The sequence below is a fragment of the Mustela nigripes genome, chromosome 7, assembly GCF_022355385.1.
Source record: "Mustela nigripes isolate SB6536 chromosome 7, MUSNIG.SB6536, whole genome shotgun sequence".
NCBI lineage: Eukaryota > Metazoa > Chordata > Mammalia > Carnivora > Mustelidae > Mustela > Mustela nigripes.
Window position 1 is genome coordinate 122602849 of NC_081563.1, and position 18482 is coordinate 122621330.

Below are 18482 nucleotides of genomic sequence, written 5' to 3' on the forward strand. Positions count from 1 at the left end.
CTGACAGAGATCTAAGTTCAATGTCAAGCTCTTGTCTCCTGAGTCCTGTCTTTACAGGGATGTAAAAACAACAAATAATATGGAATTGGATAAAGGTTCTTCATATATAAGTGGTGACTTTTTAAAATAGAAACTCAACATTCCAGTCTATAGCCATACTCAACAACTCTGATTCTCTTCCCAAATGAGTCACATCTTAATCGGGCTCTCCTAATTCTACAACTTTTTAATTACTGAAACTTTATATACAATTACTTGTCAGGTGTGCTGGGACATTTATGCAGCTCGGTGGGAATTATCCAGATTCAAAAAACCTGATTGAATAAATACATATTGAAAACCTATGTTCTCTCTGTGAAGCCCAGGATCTATAGAGATAAGACAGTTCCCCTTAAGAATATCCCAGCTGGGGGCACCTGGGTGGCTCAGTGGGTTAAAGCCTCAGGTCATGATCCCAGGGTCCTGGGATGGAGCCCCGCATTGGGCTCTCTGCTCAGTGGGGAGCCTGCTTCCTCCTCTCTCTCTGCCTGCTTCTCTGCCTGCTTGTGATCTCTGTCTGTGAAATAAATAAATAAAATCTTAAAAAAAATTAAAAATAACTAAAAAATAAAAATAACTTAAAAAAAAAAAGAATATTCCAGCTGAGTAAAAGCAGAGGTCAAAAACAAAGAAAAAAGATCACTGGTGGAGCAAGAGGTAGTAGGAAACAAGAAAGACACTAACAATTTACTGAGCTTCTTTCCCATGCAGGCGTTTCTTCCATGTTCTACCTCACTGACTCCTTACAGCACCCTATACCAAGACATCTAAGCTCGTATTCAAGGTTCTTAAATGTCACACACACACCAGAATAAGAGTCTAGACCTAACATTGACCAGAGTGCTAGCAAAGTCTGATCTGGGGAGAAAAGCACGCTGAACTGCAGTTCAACAGAGAGTGGCCAAAGGCAAGACACTAACAAAGGCCACTTCTTTTTTTTTTCTTTTAAACAAAGACCACTTCTGAGCAGAGCCCCATAGCCATCCAGGACTGCCAAGGTCATAAAGTTACATGTTACAAAAGGTGCCAAACAGGGATACGTTACCACATGCTTAATTTCAGGGAGAACTTGGAGAGACTCGAATTCTTTAACCTTTGCAGGATCGACGTCTTCTTCTAGCTCCCACGTGCTTTCTTCGTAAGGCAGAGAGCACCACTTCACCAGGTAATGGGTCACTTCCTGGTGGGACACAGGAGAGGAGTTCATGTTCTACTAGATTAAAGGAGTCTGTCACACTCTGGCCAAGCTCTGAAAAACCCACCCTATCACATGCAAATGCCATTAAAACAAGGACTGTGTGTTAACAAAACAAGCAAAATACACAGTAAGGAGAAAAGCTCTTTAGGGGAGTCAAAAGGACTAAATCCCCACCTCTCCTGTCTCTGCATCTTTGGTGTGTGCCACCTCCAGGACACGATCCACTTCTACATAGTCTGGGTTGAACAAGTCTTCATCGGGCTAGTGCAAACAAAGGAGAAGAGTTAGAAAGTGTCCCCCTCCCTCGAAACCAACATCCAACCCTCAAAATCCCCTACTTTGGGCTTATAGGGAAATACAGAGTGGAAGGGGCAGCTTGAGAATAAAAGTCACAGCACAGACATTTCTTCACTGTCCCCAAATCTTCTCTCCGTGACTGAAGTTACAGGTTATACCATGGGCAGAGTAAGACTCTCCTAGTGGTCATTATGGTACTGCACAAAATTCAGCACAAGAATTCCCTTTTTCTTACTGCTTCTTGTTCCAAAGATAACCTTGGAAACTCAGGAATTAGTTTCTTTTTCTTCCATATACCCACAATAGCAGCAAACATTGGAAGGGGGCATGAGGGGAGCTTCTGGGGAACTGATAATGTTCCAGGTCCTGATCTAAGTGGTAGCTACACAGGTGCGTTTATTTTGTAAAAATTCACTGAACTGCACCCTTAGGATCTGTTTACCTTCATGTACATTACGCTTCCCAAAAAAGTGCACTTACGAAATAATAATAAGCATCACCTGGAAATATTTAACCTGTGTCCGGAGTAATGCTAAATGCTGTTAAGTCTCAAAATCACTTTATGGTCTAGAAACGATCATTACTTTTTAGATGAGGAAACTGACAAAAGTCACAGAGCTGTGTGAACTCGAACATTTACCCAGGGCTTTCTTACCCAGAAGCCCTCCTCCCGCACTGCTAGAAGGTTCTTATTGCCCCTTTGGTCAGAAGGCACTTTCGGGGCTATCCAGTTTCGCCTTCAACACAGGAATGCTTTTTATAACTTCCCTGGCAAACCTCTCTCAGATTCCCTTATTCCGTTTGGGAATTCACTGCCCTCTACCACCTGAGCCACTGCCAAGACAGCTTTACCTCTGCCTGCCCAGTGGTAGCACCAAGATCTTTATTCAATTACAGCCCAGTCTCCCTCCTGTAACTGGGGCTTGCTGGTGTGATCGCTTCTTCCAAGGTAGCAGTAGCTACGTTCGTTCTCCTTCTACACCAGCTTTTCAAAAAACTCCACCCAGTGTGGCCAAAACTACTCAAGGTATTCAACTGCTTCTGGGGGTCCACGTTTCCAGATCCCTTTGTGATGGAAAGAGCTAGCACTCGGAATAGTGGCCATGGGCCACCATGCTAAGCACTTCTGTAAACCCTGTGTCATTTAATCCTCACAGGTGTTCTGGGAGGCTATTAGGAGTTCCGCTTTACACAGAGGAGGACATTGGGTCCAAAGGAGCTTATGCAAGTGGCCCAAGGCCACTGAATTCCATATGTGTCTGCACACACGCACGCATGTGTGTGGCAGTGGTGGGAGTGGGTACGGGGGGAGGAGCAGAACCTGCAGCCTGGCAGGTTGGCTCCAGAGCCCAGGCTCCTAGCACCGTGCAGTCCAGTTTCCATGTTTGCTGACAAGCTCTCAACTGAGCTTCCTTCACCCCAGTTAAGAGTCCTCCTGCAGCTGTACTCAGGTCCACCAAGTCCCCCCGAACCTGACACTCAAATGAACAGAACACTGGGGAATGTTCTAAGATTACTGTTACTTCTTAAGCAGCTGTACCCCCTCCTCCTGACCAATGGGAAATTTGTCATTTAAAGGGCACTATCTTTTCTCTCTAGGACTGCTAGTCCGTCATTTTCCCCACTCTGAGGTTACAAAGATTTAAAAACCACAAATGTGTGACATCACCCACATTTACTGCCATTCTCTTTCATTAATCCTAGCCTGTCCAGTAAAGCTGAACATTGATTTAGTCATCTATTCTCCCAGCATCGGGTCTGGTTTCCAAGAGTCTGGGTGCAGTCAGAAGGCCTCTACTCCTGCAGAGTTCCAGAAGCCTCTGCCTCTCGGGCCTGAGTCTCTTGCACAGGTGTCCCTGGCTACTTCACAAAGCAGCTGGAAATAATGGATATGAAGAAGCTCCATCCAAAACTAAGTCATTATTGATCTCCTAAGACTATTATTTACCCAAGTCATTAATAAAAATGTTGTACAGGTCGAGAGTGAAGACAGCATTATAGGAACTACTCGCCACTCTCCCTCCTCCTCAATCTCAGGATGTCGTCCTCTGATCTTTTCGAAAGCCTTTCCTTCCCACAAGAGTTATGTGCTCCTGGTATGACCTGGCTTCAGCCCTCTATTTCCAACCCAGTAAAAATCACTTCCTTGGGAATAAAGCAGAAAACAGACACGTGGGGCTCTGTGAAGGGCTGTGGACTTTATTTCAAGAAAACGTGAGGCACTGATGGGTCTGGAGCAGGCGAAGTGTATAAGCAAACCCTGTCCCTCGTCAGGGGGCAGCCGAATAATTACTGAGCGCTGACCCTGTGCCTGGTACCAGGACAGAAATACAAGGAGACATGTCCCCGTCTGTCTCCTAGGACTTAAAATGGAAGAAAGAGACATGTAAACAAGTTACTACACTGCAAATCCCTGCTAAAATAGAGGTGCAAATAAAATGTTCCAACAACAGAGGGCAAGTATCCAGTGGGGCCTCACGACGGTCTTCCAGTTCTACTTGTCGACTTCTTCCCCCAGTCCTCTATGACAAGAACAATGCCACGAGCAATGCTTTCACATTCTCTGAAACAATCCTGGAGAAAGCTGGGGCCAAACACTAAGGCTAAAGATGAATCTGGGATGAGAAGAACACTTACTGACATTAACCTAAAATAACGTTCCGTCACTCGAGAAAAGGTGCACAACATGAAGAACGAGTTGGTTAAACACTGCAGCAATGTCCTAAAGCTTTATGGCACCTGAGTGCACTCTTGAGGACCAGAGCTTGTAAACTACATTTTAAGAATAATTTTTAAGGGGACGCCTGGGTGGCTCAGTGGGTTAAGCCTCTGCCTTCGGCTCAGGTCATGATCCCAGGGTCCTGGGATCGAGCCCCGCATCGGGCTCTCTGCTCAACAGTGAGCCTGCTTCCCCCTCTCTCTGCCTGCCTCTCTGCCTACTTGTGATCTCTCTCTCTCTCTGTCAAATGAATGAATAAAATCTTAAAAAAAAAAAAAAAAAGAATACTTTTTAAGGCTTCTTTTCATTAAAGTCATCTGTATAAAATTTTAAAACTACATGCTATTTAGAAAAGAAAACATCAGCCACCACAATCCCATCAACCAGAGAAAATGACACCAGCGTTTTCATGTATATCCAAGACATTTTCCGTGCATTATCACGGTGCCTCCTTTCTCCTGCACTCCCTGAAATGAACTCCCCCCCCATACTGTAAGAGGCTGTCATCTGGCACTACAGCCTCTTCCTGTGTCATTAATGACTGTTCTCCCATATCACTTTTACTAGAGCAGAGTATTCTAAGGGATGTACACATAATTTAACAGATGTCTATTATCTAACAATATGTTTGCTTGCAATTTTTTACCAATAAAAATGACTGCCTATCATAGCTAACACTACAAAGATTCAACAGTTTCCTTAAAATATATGGCAGAATTAGAACTGCTGGACAAAGGATGTGAACATTCTGAGACATTACACATCTGATGCCATTCTGTTCTTCTGACAGGTCGTACTAGGTAATGTTCCCACCCGCTAGACACAAGACAGTCTTTGCCCTACACCCTCAATAGCAATGAGTAATACCTATTTTTAAAACCTGCAAGTATTTGGTAAATAAAAACTAGAAAATTCCTATTTTAGTTTGCATTTTTTTGACTACTAGTGAAAGTGGCCACATTTTTGTAAGATTAATAAGCATTTCTAATGATTAAAATGATTTGTCGTGTGCATGTATGTCTATATAAATGGGAAGGCTCCCATACCAGATAAGAATGTATGCCACATATTTATGTATATGTATAAGCTATATTCTTAGGAAAAATGTGTATGTATGTAATGCACATAGTTCCTAATTATTTACTTTAAGGTTTGTTTAGGAGTATTTTCTAATATACAGACACTGTAGATTCATTTAATGCCCCAATCCATCAATCCTTCCTCTCACTGTAGGCACCATACTTAGAAATACCCAAGTTTATATAAAGTTCCTTATTTATTTACTCTCTAATATATTTAATAATAGTTTTTATTTTTTACATTTTGAAGGTTATGTATTTTTGGATTTCTGCTTCAGGAGGTGGGGGGAGGAGGGAATGAAAGAGTTCTGCAGATTTGTCTGGCCCTAGCTATTAATAGATATTCTGACCAAGATGCACATTCTCATGAGCTGTCAGTTTGTAAGGTTCAATCTTTGTAACTCAGTGGATAATTTTCTCCCTTTGGCTTAAATCTGGATTGGTTTTGCTGCAAATCAGTGCACATTCAGCAATGTGACTTGCACAATGGATCTGCCCAGGACTTCGACTTAAGAAACTTAAACTCAGCATTTAATAGTGCAAGAAAAGCAGCAATCAATTAGTTGGTAAATATTGCTTCACCTCAGTAAAAATGTGCTTCATCTGGGCTTGTTTATTCCTAAAGCGCTTGATCTTCTGTGCGATGCGAGGATCCTTTTCCAGCTCTTCCATTGTGGCCCATTTACAATGTAAGTAGGAACTATCCGAAGACACATAAATGGTGAGACAAGTGCAAACTACCAAATCATTGAGCTTTAAAGTGTTTCAGTAAACAGGGTGACCATCTAACCCAGAAACAGTGGTCTGTAGTGAAACTGCTAGAGATTGGACTGAGACAGCCTTGCACTAAGGGCGAAAAGAAACAACAGTGCCAGGATTCCAAACAACCAAACCCTCTACGCCTTCTACAGGAATGGCCTCAGAACAGAGCGAGGGCAGGCATAAGCAGGTTATCATTAATGCACATCAGGGAAAGTGGGCACGTAGCACAGAAATAAAGAAAATTGCGAGGGAAAGTGTGGCCCACAGGACCACGGTTCTCCACCCTGAGTGTAAATGAGAACGGCAGAGAGCGTTTTTAATAAAGCACCGATCCTTGGGACTGACTCCCAGGGTCTGAGTGAGCTGGTCCTGAGTGGAGGAAGGGCTTCCCTGGTGACTGTGCAGCCAAAGGTGAGCCCACCATTGTCTAAGGTGAACTTGAGTCAGCTGGGATCTGTGGGTCAGGCCTCAGGGACCATTCTTGGAAAATGCAGAAGATGATTTGCTGAGGAAAAGGAAATCTTATTCATAGAAATCCAAACACAAATAATACAGGAAAAAGACGTACAAATTTCTATACTTAACGTAGAACAGCTCCAAGTCGAACGGGGGCTCTCCTGGGTGAACCTGTAACCAACAGCAAGCAGTTAACAGCCAGGCCATTGCCCTTATGCAGCACGAGAACACAGGTGAATCAACACCCCTCCTGGTTTTTGTACCAATCTCTTGAGGACGTTCTCATCTTCCCAGTCTTTTTCCTGACTCCTACTGAGCAGCTTTTCCAAAGGATAAATCCACAGCTAGCTAGAAGGTAAAAATGATCCTCCTGGTGTCCTTCCAGCGTCCAGGCTGGGACAGTGCTCGGCTGAGAAACCCAAACCGGCCCAGGGCTGAGCAGGACCAGAGCCTGCCATGCGAGTGAAAACCTGGGTCCCTGGCATGCCCGCAACCACCACCCTGAAACATCAGTGCTGTTCACTCGCAGAGTAAGGACGTTTGCTCTCATAAATAGTTGAAGGCGAAACTGTGTTCTCAACCAGCACACATGCCCTCTGCCCCAGGCATGCTCTCTAGAGGATCCCTATGATGGCCCCAGCATGTCTAAAGAAGCCCCCGCCCCCCAGCAAAGGTTTTCAATAGGACTTTCCATGTCTTCTCTTCTGCCCACTGAGGACTTCCCTTCCCACTATCCCTTAGGGCTACAGCAACTAAGGGACAGATATCTTTTGCTAGGAACACTATGGAGGAAAAAATGATTTGGGTCTCTACTCTTAAATGTTTAAGAATTTTATGACCTAAAATCTTCCATGGGGGTAAATGTTCCTGCCTAGCTCTCACTCAGGCCAGTCACGACCATTCCAGGTTCTCCAGCCAAGTATCTCTTCACAGAGGGTATATAGCCTGTGCTAGTGACAGGACTGCAGGCACATGGGCCACCGACCTCCTGGACGGTCTTAGATGCCAGGATCTTCTCGATGATGTTTGCGTCATCTTCTGGAGGCTCCTGGAGACAGAAAAGTTGAAAAGACAGAAAATTACTGGCACCACAGAATCCAACAAATAACTGTGTAAGAAGTACTATAGCAGGTACTAGTCTGTCTGAAAGTTCACCTGTGCGCGCCAAGGCCTCCCTCCTATCAGGCCACAGACTGATTCAAAGATCACAAACATAGTAACCTCCGGGCACAACCCTAACACCTTCTTCTTCCGCACGAGCAGAGAAGTCACTCTGCTTTTCAGACTCAATCTCAGATCTGTGTTTAGTATCACTAAAACTGGTCCTAGGACTTCCCTTCTCTGCCAAATCTGCCTACATGCAGTGGCATAAAATTTGCAGCAAGGTGTAACATACAGGAGTCTGGGGGCCTTGGAATCGGAGAGTCCTAATTCTAACACCTACCAGCTACCGACTTTGGATAAGTCAATTAACACCTCTTAGTTTCCGTATCTATTAAAAAAGGAGTTAAAAATACTTATCTCACTGGGTTACTGGGAGGATAAAATGGTATGTGAAAATATTTTTGGAACAGTAAGCACTATGCAAATGCAAAGTATAATTATTCTCTACTAAATGATACCATCTTTCCCCTCTGTGGCTGGAAATGGTTGTTTCACTGATCATCCTCTGACTATAAATCCTAACTGGAAACAAATTAATTTCTATCTTTCTATCCCAGATACACATCAACATTTCTAAGCTCCTGCGCTCCATGAGATCTCTTTCTACAGAGTATCTATCAAACAATGACAAACTTAAAAAGGGTGCATTGAGTCAGAACGCTCTTGTGTTTGACATTCTTTCTAGGACTCCACTGGAGCCGTTCTATTTCCGAGGTTTCATAAGCACTACATGACCTTGTCAGATCTGGTACAACAGTATACGAGAAGAACACTCATCATGATAGCCCTAACTCCCAAAATAACTTGGGTTCCTGATCAGAACTTTCCAGAAGAATGACTTATGCTACATCTCACTGTCTTCAGTCCTACCCATTGGAGGGCTCAGCTGTTCCAGAGCCGTACCATGACAGAAAACATATTTTCTAAGATCTTAAATCAAGCTTTCCCCCCAGAAAAATAATACAGGAAAGGAAAAAAAAAAAAAAAAAAGATGAGGAGGGCAGATGGTAGAAAAGAAGTGTGGAGGTATGGAGATCAGCAGGCGTTGACAGATGCTCCCAAAGGTTACAAATATTTATTACATTCCCTTAGACACATGGCACTGTGCTAGGTGCCATGTCAAAGTTAATCCAAAATGACAAGAGTCTCTTCCCACTACTCCACGTGAAGACAACTGAACTGTGCCTGCCAGGGCACAGGGGATGGGGAAGGGACGGGAAGATAGACAAAGCTTTTGTTTTTCTGCTCAAGTATTTTTCTGTGGGTTTTTTTTTTTTTAATTTTAAATTTTTAATTTTTCTGGTTTTTTTTTAAAGAGAAAGAGAGGACACACACACCTGTGCACAAGTCGGGGGGGTGGGAGTGGGGGAGGGGCAGAGGGAGAGGGAGAGAGAATCCTAAGCAGGCTCCAGGTCAGTGCAGAGTTCAACAGCGGGTTCAATCTCATGGCCTTGAGATCATGACCTGAACCCAACCCTACATATCTTTTGAGAGTTACTCCAGGATCTGATATGTTTGATGATGTTACAGAGGGCATTTTACAATTTTCCTTTCCTGATTTCATGTTGCTAGTTTATAGGAATAAAATAGATGGGTTTTATATATTGTCTTTGTGTGCCAACAATTTAGCTAAATCCACATTTCTTAACGCTAATGGCATGCCAATTCTATTGAATTTTCTATACATGGTCCTGTCATCCACAAATAATGAATCTTACTTTCTTCCTTTCCATTCTTTCAACTTTTTATTTCTTCGTTTTCCTTACTGTGGTAGTCAGGACCTCCAGTACATTTCTAAATATAATGATAATAGTTGAATTTTTTTTCTTATTCCCAAATCCAAGGGAAAAGTATTCCGTATCCTACCATTTAATACAATGTTAGTACTCAGTATTTATCTAGTGGTTTTTTACTCTTTGGTTTTCTACAGTTTCAGATATGCCTAGGTATGGTTTTCACTTTTGTGTTTTTTCTGCATGGGAGTTGTACCTGATGTTCAATCTATTGGTTGATATCCCCCAACAGTTTATGGAGTGGGGGGGGGGGCGGTCTTGGCCATTAATATTACCTTCAACCACTCCTCGAAATTTTCTATTGATCGTCTTCAAAGTCACCAATCTTATCTTCTGCTGTATCTAATCTGCTTTTAAAGTTATCCACTGTGTTCTAAGTTTTTTTAATTGGAATTTTCAGTTCCAGACTGTTGATTTGATTCTCTTTACAGATTCATTTCTCCACTGGAATTTGTCACTTTAGAACATTTTTGCCCATCTTCTTTTATTTTCTTTCACAACACAGTCATAGTTATTCTAAAGTTCTTTTCTGCTAACTCCAATATCTGGATCATTTAGAGTCTGTTTGTATTGTATATGTATTTGCTTGCTTTTTAGTCACATTTTTTCCAGCCTTTTCAAATGAATAGTAGTTTTTTTACTTATGGTAGATCTTGTGAAAAAAGGAAAACATAGCAGCTCCAAACAATATTTTTCACAACTGTTCCCTATTTTCTCTTGGACAAACTATGAGAGGGGGTGTTCCCTTGAGTCCAGTCAGAGACTAAACTGAGTCAGGCCTGTGTTACCAGTAAAATTCAGCCCATCTCATTTTACCCTGTTTCTCAAGCATGAATGTCCAAGGTTACCACCAAATGAGTCTGGCACGTCTTTTTACCCCTGAGCCCTGGAGTCTCCAATCCCAAGCAGGTTAAAAATCTCTCCTAAGGGAGAGTCTGTTCGTCTATACTGGGCCCACCCCTTTAGTGAGATTTTTCCCACCAAGTACCGTAAGACTGTGAGATTTCAATCTGCCTTCTGGATGAGCCACTAACTTCCTGGACTACCCCAGAATTCAACAAGTCTCCTGGGGAAAGCCCCTTGCTTTGGGGATTCCTCTAGTTTCCAATCATCTCACCAACCCTGTATAATCCATCACCAGCAGGGTCAGATGGCTTTCCCTTCAACCCAGAATAATCTGTTTGTGCCAAGCCTGATCCTCAACCCATGCCCAGAATTGAGGAATGCTCCCAGAGAAGAAACAGTCTGCAACTGTTGGCTCATCTAGGAATAGCTCTTTGCTGTCTGGAATTTTAGTTTGTCTAATTCTTGTTAGACAGATATCAGATGTCTTTAAAAATACATTCTTTGAGGGGCACCTGGGTGGCTCAGTGGGTTAAAGCCTCTGCCCTCAGCTTGGGTCGTGGTCCCAGGGTCCTGGGATTGGGCCCCGTGTCGGGGGACTCTGCTCAGCGGGGAGCCTGATCCCCCCGCCACGCCTGCCTCTCAGCCTGCTTGTGGGTTCTGTCAAATAAATAAATATTAAAAAAAAAATTCTTTGCAATTTACATTTTTTTTCCCCTTACAGTGAGTGTTACCCTGCTATGACTGACTGTATCTTCCCTGGAAGTAGGAATCCCCCAATATCAACTCTAATTGTTGGAGCTCCCTAGGGCCCACTTTTTACTCTTTTCCATCTATACTCATTTACCCGATGATCTTGTCCAGTCAAGTGGTTTTAAATACGGGCTACATCATGACACCAGCTAAGAACTTCTCCTCAATTCTCACACTCATGTATCTACTTGTTATGTACCATCTCTACTTGATGACCTTATCTTTTTCTGTTCTTCATGAAGACAAGAATAAGAATGTGTGAAACAGATTATCTCACACTTAAAATGTCTACAAGGAACTCCGGCCACCCTGGCCAACCTCCCACCCTTACCCCCCTGCAGTTTTCTCCCACCAGTGTGACAGAGAACTCTATCATTCTTGGTGTTCAAACCCAAAAAATTTTGGTGTAACCTCTCTCTCTCTCTCTCTTTTTTTATGATTTTATTTATTTGAGAGAGACAGCGCAAGCAGGGGTAGGGATAGAGGAAGAAGAAGCTGACTCCCCACTGAGCAGGGATCTTGATGTGGGGCTCAATCCCAGGACCCTGGGATCATGACCTGAGCTGAAGGCTGCCACCCAATCAACCGAACCACCCAGATGCCCTTCTTGGTGTGATCCTTGATTCCTCTTTTCTTTCTACATACCATGCCTGATTAGCCAAGAAATCATGCTGGCTCCATCTTCAAAATATACCCAGAATCCAACAATTTCTCACCACTTCCACTGCTTCTACCCTGGTCTAAACCACCTTCATTTCTCACCCAGATGATTTCCAAAAGCCTTCTAACTAGTCTCCCTGATACTCCTGCTCAACTAGTCTATTTGTAATATAACATTCAGAATGGCCCTTTTTATTATGTCCCTCTTTTACTTAAACTCCCTAAAAGGGTTCCCTTTTAACTCCGAGTAAAACCAAGGATTGTTCAAAGGCCTACAAACTCTGCTGGACCTCACCAAGCCTCCCATCTCCCATTAGCTTTCCATCTCCCTGTGTTTTCATCATATATGCTGGCAGCCTGGGTCTACCCCTGACACTGCATAAGCTATTCCCTCTACCTGAAATGCTCTTTTCCCCCTCATGACTCCCTCATTCCTTTACCCTCTACAGTTCTTTGCTCAGATGATACCCTTGTGAGGCCAAAACGGACCACCCTATTTAAAACTACAACCCTCTTTCGTCAATTCCACATCACTCTTCTGATTTTTTTTTTCATAGCACTTAACCACCATGAAAAAACTACACAATTTTACTATTTTTTGGTTTATTCCCAGCCTCTCCCTTGTTATTTCCATGCTTTGGAAGCTCTGAGCTTCACCATTGGGCCTTCTATCTCACAAGGTTCAAAATGCAGCAAATGTGAAGGCAAGAGCACGTGCACAGTTTCGCAGGCTTCCTCCTCCACTTGCGGTGGTTCCCTCTGCAAGAGTGGGGATCCTTGTTCCTTTTGTTCCCTGAGATTATCTCCAGTATAAAACAGTCGGTGGCAGGTATCAGGTGCTCGGTAAGTATTTCTGAATAAATAATGGTAAGAGATTTTGCAATACAACATGGTCGTAATGGTATAAAGCAAGTGCTATGGGAACACAGAAGATAGGGAACCGTGTGAGATCTCTGTTAACCAGCATTAAACTTTCAGAATTGCTGACGACCTCTCCTACCTCCTCTCGAGTCCGTGTAACCCTTACTGGCCAGGGAGCGTTCATACATGTACACACATGCTGAAAGAACAACCACCTCTTCCTCACTACCAGACTGTTTCACACATTCTTATTCTTGTCTTCATGAAGAACAGAAAAAGATAAGATTTTAGTCGTAGGATTCTGGTGGCTCTTCGGAGTTTTTAAGTAGGACCAGCCAAAGCCAAGGAAAGGTTAACACATGGACAAGAGAGGATAGAACTTTACTCTGAGTAATAAATGGGAAGAGGGCTTCAAACATTCTTTACCAAAGAAAATTTTCAAGTAAAAAATTAAGGAATCTGAAATAAAGTTTCAATTTATCTTTTGGCACTGGTTAAAGAAAGAGGGATGAACACTAGTGTTTAAAAAAAAAAAAAAAAAAAAAAAAAAAAGCAGTGGTTATCATGAAAATACCGTGAGCAGGTATTACCCTATCCTAATAAAAGGGAATGGGAACAGCCTTTCCAAAATACACATCAAAGTAGGAAGGAAACTAGAAAATCAGGACTTTTCTAAACAGAGATTGTGCATAAGCACGATCATATGTGTATAAACACTCAGTGTATACAGATACACACAGATATAAACTAAATCTGCTTGCCAAACACACTTCCATAACAACCATCTGTTCTCAGCTACTTGGAATTTTCTCAAATTATCCTTCAAAGAAGGCCATTTTAATTCATTCTCCTTCCTGTCAGAGACTCATATAATTTAAACTTTTTTTCCTTGGGGAAAATTTCAAAAATTTTCAACCCAAGTTGCCCCCAACCTCAACCAACCACCTGATTTATTTCTACTTAGGTAGGCACATGGGAGAGGCTCTAGAAAGAAGCAAATCACTTTTCAATTCACCACATATTTACTGAGTGCCACAGAGGGTACACAGGTAGCATCAAACAAGATGGGCAGTCTCAGGAGCTTACATGCATGCAGGGAAAGCAACATAAAACATTTTTCTTAGAAACGTCCCAGGATAAATTCTAAGTGGTGTGACAGGAGCCCTAAGTCAAACAAGAACACAGAAGGCAAGAACAGCTTAGATTTCACAAAAGAGGTGAGGTTTGAGCCTATTTTAATGGTGGCTCCTAAGAAGACAATAAGCAGGGGGCACCTGGGTAGCTCAGTGGGTTAAAGCCTCTGCCTTCAGCTCAGGTCATGATCTCAGGGTCCTGGGATCGAGCCCCGCACTGGGCTCTCTGCTCAGCAGGGAGCCTGCTTCCTCCTCTCTCAAGGCCTGCCTCTCTGCCTACTTGTGATCTCTGTCTGTCAAATAAATAAATAAATCTTTAAAAAAGAAGAAGAAGAAGAAGAAGAAGAAGAAGAAAACAAGCAAAAAGGAAAGCTGAAGTGAGTCCAAAGGATGAGCGAATGAGTCCACCGGAAAGCAGGAAGCATGTACGGAATACTAAGTAACAGTCTTAGGGGAGCAAAAGCACTACACGGAATGAGGAGGGGAATAAATGAGGGCAAACAGATAGTGTGTTTAAAAAACCAGGCAGCGGTTGCCTGGGTGGCTCAGTCGGTTAAGCGTCCGACTCTTGATCTCAGCTCAGGTCTTAATCTTAGGGTCGCGAGAGTTCAAGCCCTGTGTTAGGCTCCGTGCTGGGCATGGAGCCTACTTAAAAAAAAAAAAATCAGGAAGGAATTCTGATTTAATCTAGGCGTTAAGAAGCAACCACCTTAGAGCGCAGAGCAGGGGTACTGCCGCCTCAGCTCAGGGAACCTGGGGGATTCCTAGGGAAGGAAACACCTGGGCTCAGCCTGCCAGGCCCAGCAAAAGGCCAGGCAAAACAGGGTACAGGCTGCAGAGACAGAATGAGGCCCAGGAGGACCCAGGGAACTGAAGCCTCATTCAAATTACAGTCCTCTGTTCTAAAAGGCAAATCATGCAAGCTGTGCAAACTCCTGGAGGCAGAAACCGAGAGAGCCTTGTAAAAATCTACACTGTAAATGTGCAGCGACTGTAGAAGCCCATCCCTATTCCAGGCACCAACATCCATTGGACAAAGACTAAGAAAGCAAAGAGTCACCGTCAGGATGGAAACTTCCTTCCTGCCCCAGAATCCCATACCCCAGTCAGGGGACTGTCCTCCAGGCTCTGGGGCAGAGCTGTGCCACCATACCCGTCCTGGGCTCCTGGGAAGCTGGTGTGAAGATGCTTCTCGAAACTCCCCACTGGATAACTGACGCTGAGGCCGCAATCTGGGGCTGAACCAGGGGCCGGGAGCCACAGGACCAGGCAGGGCATGCTGCTAACACACTGCCCAGAGGTGCGACGGGGGAGCAGCGGGGCTTCCCCGGTAGTGACTCACACCCTTCTCTGCCCCCAGCCAAAGCCAGCAAGCAGGCGCAACAGCCATCCAAAACACCTCGGGAAAAGGGAGCTTCTTCAACTGGTTTTCTGTGCTACTGGGCACTGAGGGTTGTCTGGAATCCTAGATGAGACTCAGGGTTTTCGAACTCTGCATCAGCCTGGGAAATCTTTGTTCAAACCTCCCCAGGAAGCCCCAAATGCAAACCAGATGCTGCCGCAGGCTCCGTGGGGCGCTAACCAAAACCCACTCGCTGCCCCTGCAGGGCCACGTGCCCCGCCTGCTGGCCCAGACCCCCGGGCTCGCCAAACCACGTACCAGGCCTCTTTCTGCCTAAGTTTAGTAACAATTTCTGAGGCATAATTAATGTGAATTCAGGTTTCATCTTATATTTCACCATAGATTAGTTCTCTCTGTTGTATCCTCAAGAGGATAAAAAGAGGCTTGTTAAGATATGTAAAATTTCCTGAATTATTCCTGTCAGATCAGCTAATGCTGCCCTTTAGGTACCACGAAAGAAGTCATAACAACAGCTGAAATATGGCTAACGGCGGGCTAAATGGCTACCAGGAGAAAATAAATTCCCTCATAGTGTTTTAATGACCAAACCAACCGTAACATCTCCAAGGAAGGAAAATCCATTCTGGAGTAACAGATTCCTGTCGCCTCCCAGCAGTCTTCCAAGCACTACTCTTAACTGTTTGCTGGAAGAGGGCTGCGCTGACAGAACATCCAAATACTATGCCTAGTAAGTGCTGTGTCCACTGCCTGGGTGACTCTTGGCACAGAGACCGGAAATCGTTTCTGACATGCTAGTCCCTGGTCAGCTGCTGCTAGGTTATCCCATGACCCAGACGGTTCTGTGCCTGTTTCTTGTTTGTTAAAACGGGGACAATGACCCCTGCTCCCAGCTACTTTCCATGTAAGCACAGAGGGAAAGGATATGTGAAAGTATATGAAAAAGCTTTAAGCTGGAGGCAAGGTGGTTTAGAAAGATAAAGCATTACCGGCTTCAGGGAGCAACCCCTGCCCCCAGGTGCCCAGGAGGAAGGGCTGGAATTTGCGCTGTGCCATGTACGCAGAGCACGCAATCTGCCAAGTCGGTGACAGGGACCCCAGAACAAGAGCCAGGCTGGGTCCCAGAAGGTGCTGCTGGCAATGGTGCCCCTCCCATGTGCACAACCTGTTTCCTCTCTTGCTTCTAATGTCTTCTCTGTCAGCTCCTTGGCACAGACCTTTTCAACATTTACCTCTCTTCCTTCTAGCATCTGGATATCAGGTCCCTCTTCCTCCTTGAAACTGCTGCCAATGGAAATCCCAAAAGTGCAAATAGGGCCATCCTGTTTCTTCTTTGCTTGAACCCTGACCTCAATACCCTGCCCCCAACCATTTGATCTTCAGTATAAAGGCCAAATACTTTAAGCCAGTATCTAGGCCCTACATGATGTGATTCTTCCTACCACTCAGGGCTCATCTCCCATTATGACGCCTCAGATCAGACCCCACCATCCAGCTGAGCTCGTCTGCCTATCACACTAGAGCCCATGGTACCATTCAGGTTGTGGGCTTTAGTTCATGTTGGAAATGCCTCTCCTAAAATCCTGACTGCCCCCCTCTCCTGTCCACATCCCCTTCTGAGTGGTCTCTGTATCTAGCATGTTCTTCTTCTTCTTTTTTCTTAATGAGAGAGAAAGCACAAGAGCAGTAGGAGAGGGGTAGAAAGAGGAGGAGAGAGGATTTTAAGCAGGCTTCACACCCAGTGCGGAGCCCAACACAGGGCTCTGTCTCACTGCTGGGAGATCACGACCTGAGCCAAAATCAAGAGTTGCTTAACTAACTGAGCCACCCATGCTCAGTTTAAAGATTTTAACTAATCTCTAAACCCAACACGGGGCCCAAACGACTGTCCAGCCAAGGCCAGTACCCCAACCCGAAGGCCATACCTCCGCCTGCCAAGCCAGCGTGGAAGCCGAGAGGGCGGAGGTGCGGCCAGCCCCGAGAACGGCGATCGTCTCTCCATCGTCATCCACCACCTTGAAGTCCAGGTCCTCGTTGTATTTTCTGCGCTTCACCTGCCGTCCTGAACGTCGCTTCTGCAGGGCAAACACACCGACCACAAACATGCTCTGTGAGTCAAAAGCAAAAGCCAGCACGAGAAAGAACACACTCATTGACGCTCACTAACATGCATGGGAGACCCCGCCTGCTGTACACAAGCAGCCTTCCTTAGACACAACTCTTTAAAGAATTAAGTTCACTCCAAATGAAAGGTAGCTGAGGGAGATTCTTCTCTTCCCTGCGAAGAAGGTCCACATAGTCTCCAAATCCAGTGACATGTGCTGTGGTCATTAATGACAGTGGCTTTTTTTTTCTCCTTTCTGGAACCAATTTCCTTTCCAGTAAAACAGGGATGGGAAGTCAACTCTGTCATCTTTCAGATCTCTCCCAGCACGGCTGGAAGCTCCGGCTTTAGGGAGTTATTACTGTTTCGGTTTTGGTCAAATTCAACATACTTACTGTATTTCTTTAAACTCTAAGTAGTACCAATTTTATTAGGACTTACTTTGAGAATCTCATACCACTACTTGCAAAGCAAGGAGACATCTTAAGTGTGACAAAACAAGATTCATGAGTCACCATCTGAGGACTCATCTATAATTAAGTAACTTGTGACCTTTTAGAGAGACAACATTCTACAACTAAACAGCCCCGTGGCTTTCCTCAAACATAAAAGCACATGGTTTGTCTCATGTACACATCATATCCAAGCAGCAGAGACAGTGCTAGGAACCATGCACCAGCTGGTTCTCTCTCCAACCTCAACCTTAAAGGGCAAAAACAAAACCAAACACTATCTCCCTTATTTTTTAAAGCATACGTCCTGGGCCTCTGTGTTCCCACTGTTTCTTCACTAGGTCACCTCTATGACACTTAACTTTCCATGAGGGATTCCTCATGAAATCCTGCTCCCCGTCCCATCCAATGTACAGATTACCATCCTGGAAACACTCAAAACCCTGCCAACTCCCATCAACCCGACAGGCCGCTGCCTGGCCCATCAGGACACCTGGCAGCCAACAGTCTGAGTTCATGGGGATGGAGAGGGTCGCTGCTCTGACACCCCAGACACTACTAATTTCCACCGTGACATTAGAAGCTGACACTCTCCTACAGTGAGGACCATCTAGAATCTGTGAGGATTCAGAGGATATTTGAAGGTGCAGTAGTCGGATGACTTCACGTGGTCCCCCAGCGGCATCATAGCCCAGATCAACTGCTGTGTATATCAGAGGAAATAGCACTTCCAAATATCAGAAATGCTATCAGATCAACTGCTGTGTATATCAGAGGAAATAGCACTTCCAAATATCAGAAATGCTATC

General features: G+C 44.4%; 1 protein-coding gene across 5 annotated transcripts in view; it reads right to left on the reverse strand.

The window, feature by feature from the left end:
- CHD6 (chromodomain helicase DNA binding protein 6) overlaps nucleotides 1–18482 on the reverse strand; it is a 192662-nt gene that overhangs the window by 92310 nt on the left and 81870 nt on the right. For all 5 annotated transcript variants that reach the window (XM_059407015.1, XM_059407012.1, XM_059407013.1 and 2 more), the window contains 6 exons: nucleotides 17043–17192; nucleotides 7536–7598; nucleotides 6663–6721; nucleotides 5915–6032; nucleotides 1412–1498; nucleotides 1085–1219 (listed from right to left, as the gene is read on the reverse strand). In XM_059407015.1, coding sequence (XP_059262998.1) covers nucleotides 1085–1219; nucleotides 1412–1498; nucleotides 5915–6032; nucleotides 6663–6721; nucleotides 7536–7598; nucleotides 17043–17192 — 612 coding nt within the window. The remainder of the gene's footprint in view (nucleotides 1–1084; nucleotides 1220–1411; nucleotides 1499–5914; nucleotides 6033–6662; nucleotides 6722–7535; nucleotides 7599–17042; nucleotides 17193–18482) is intronic.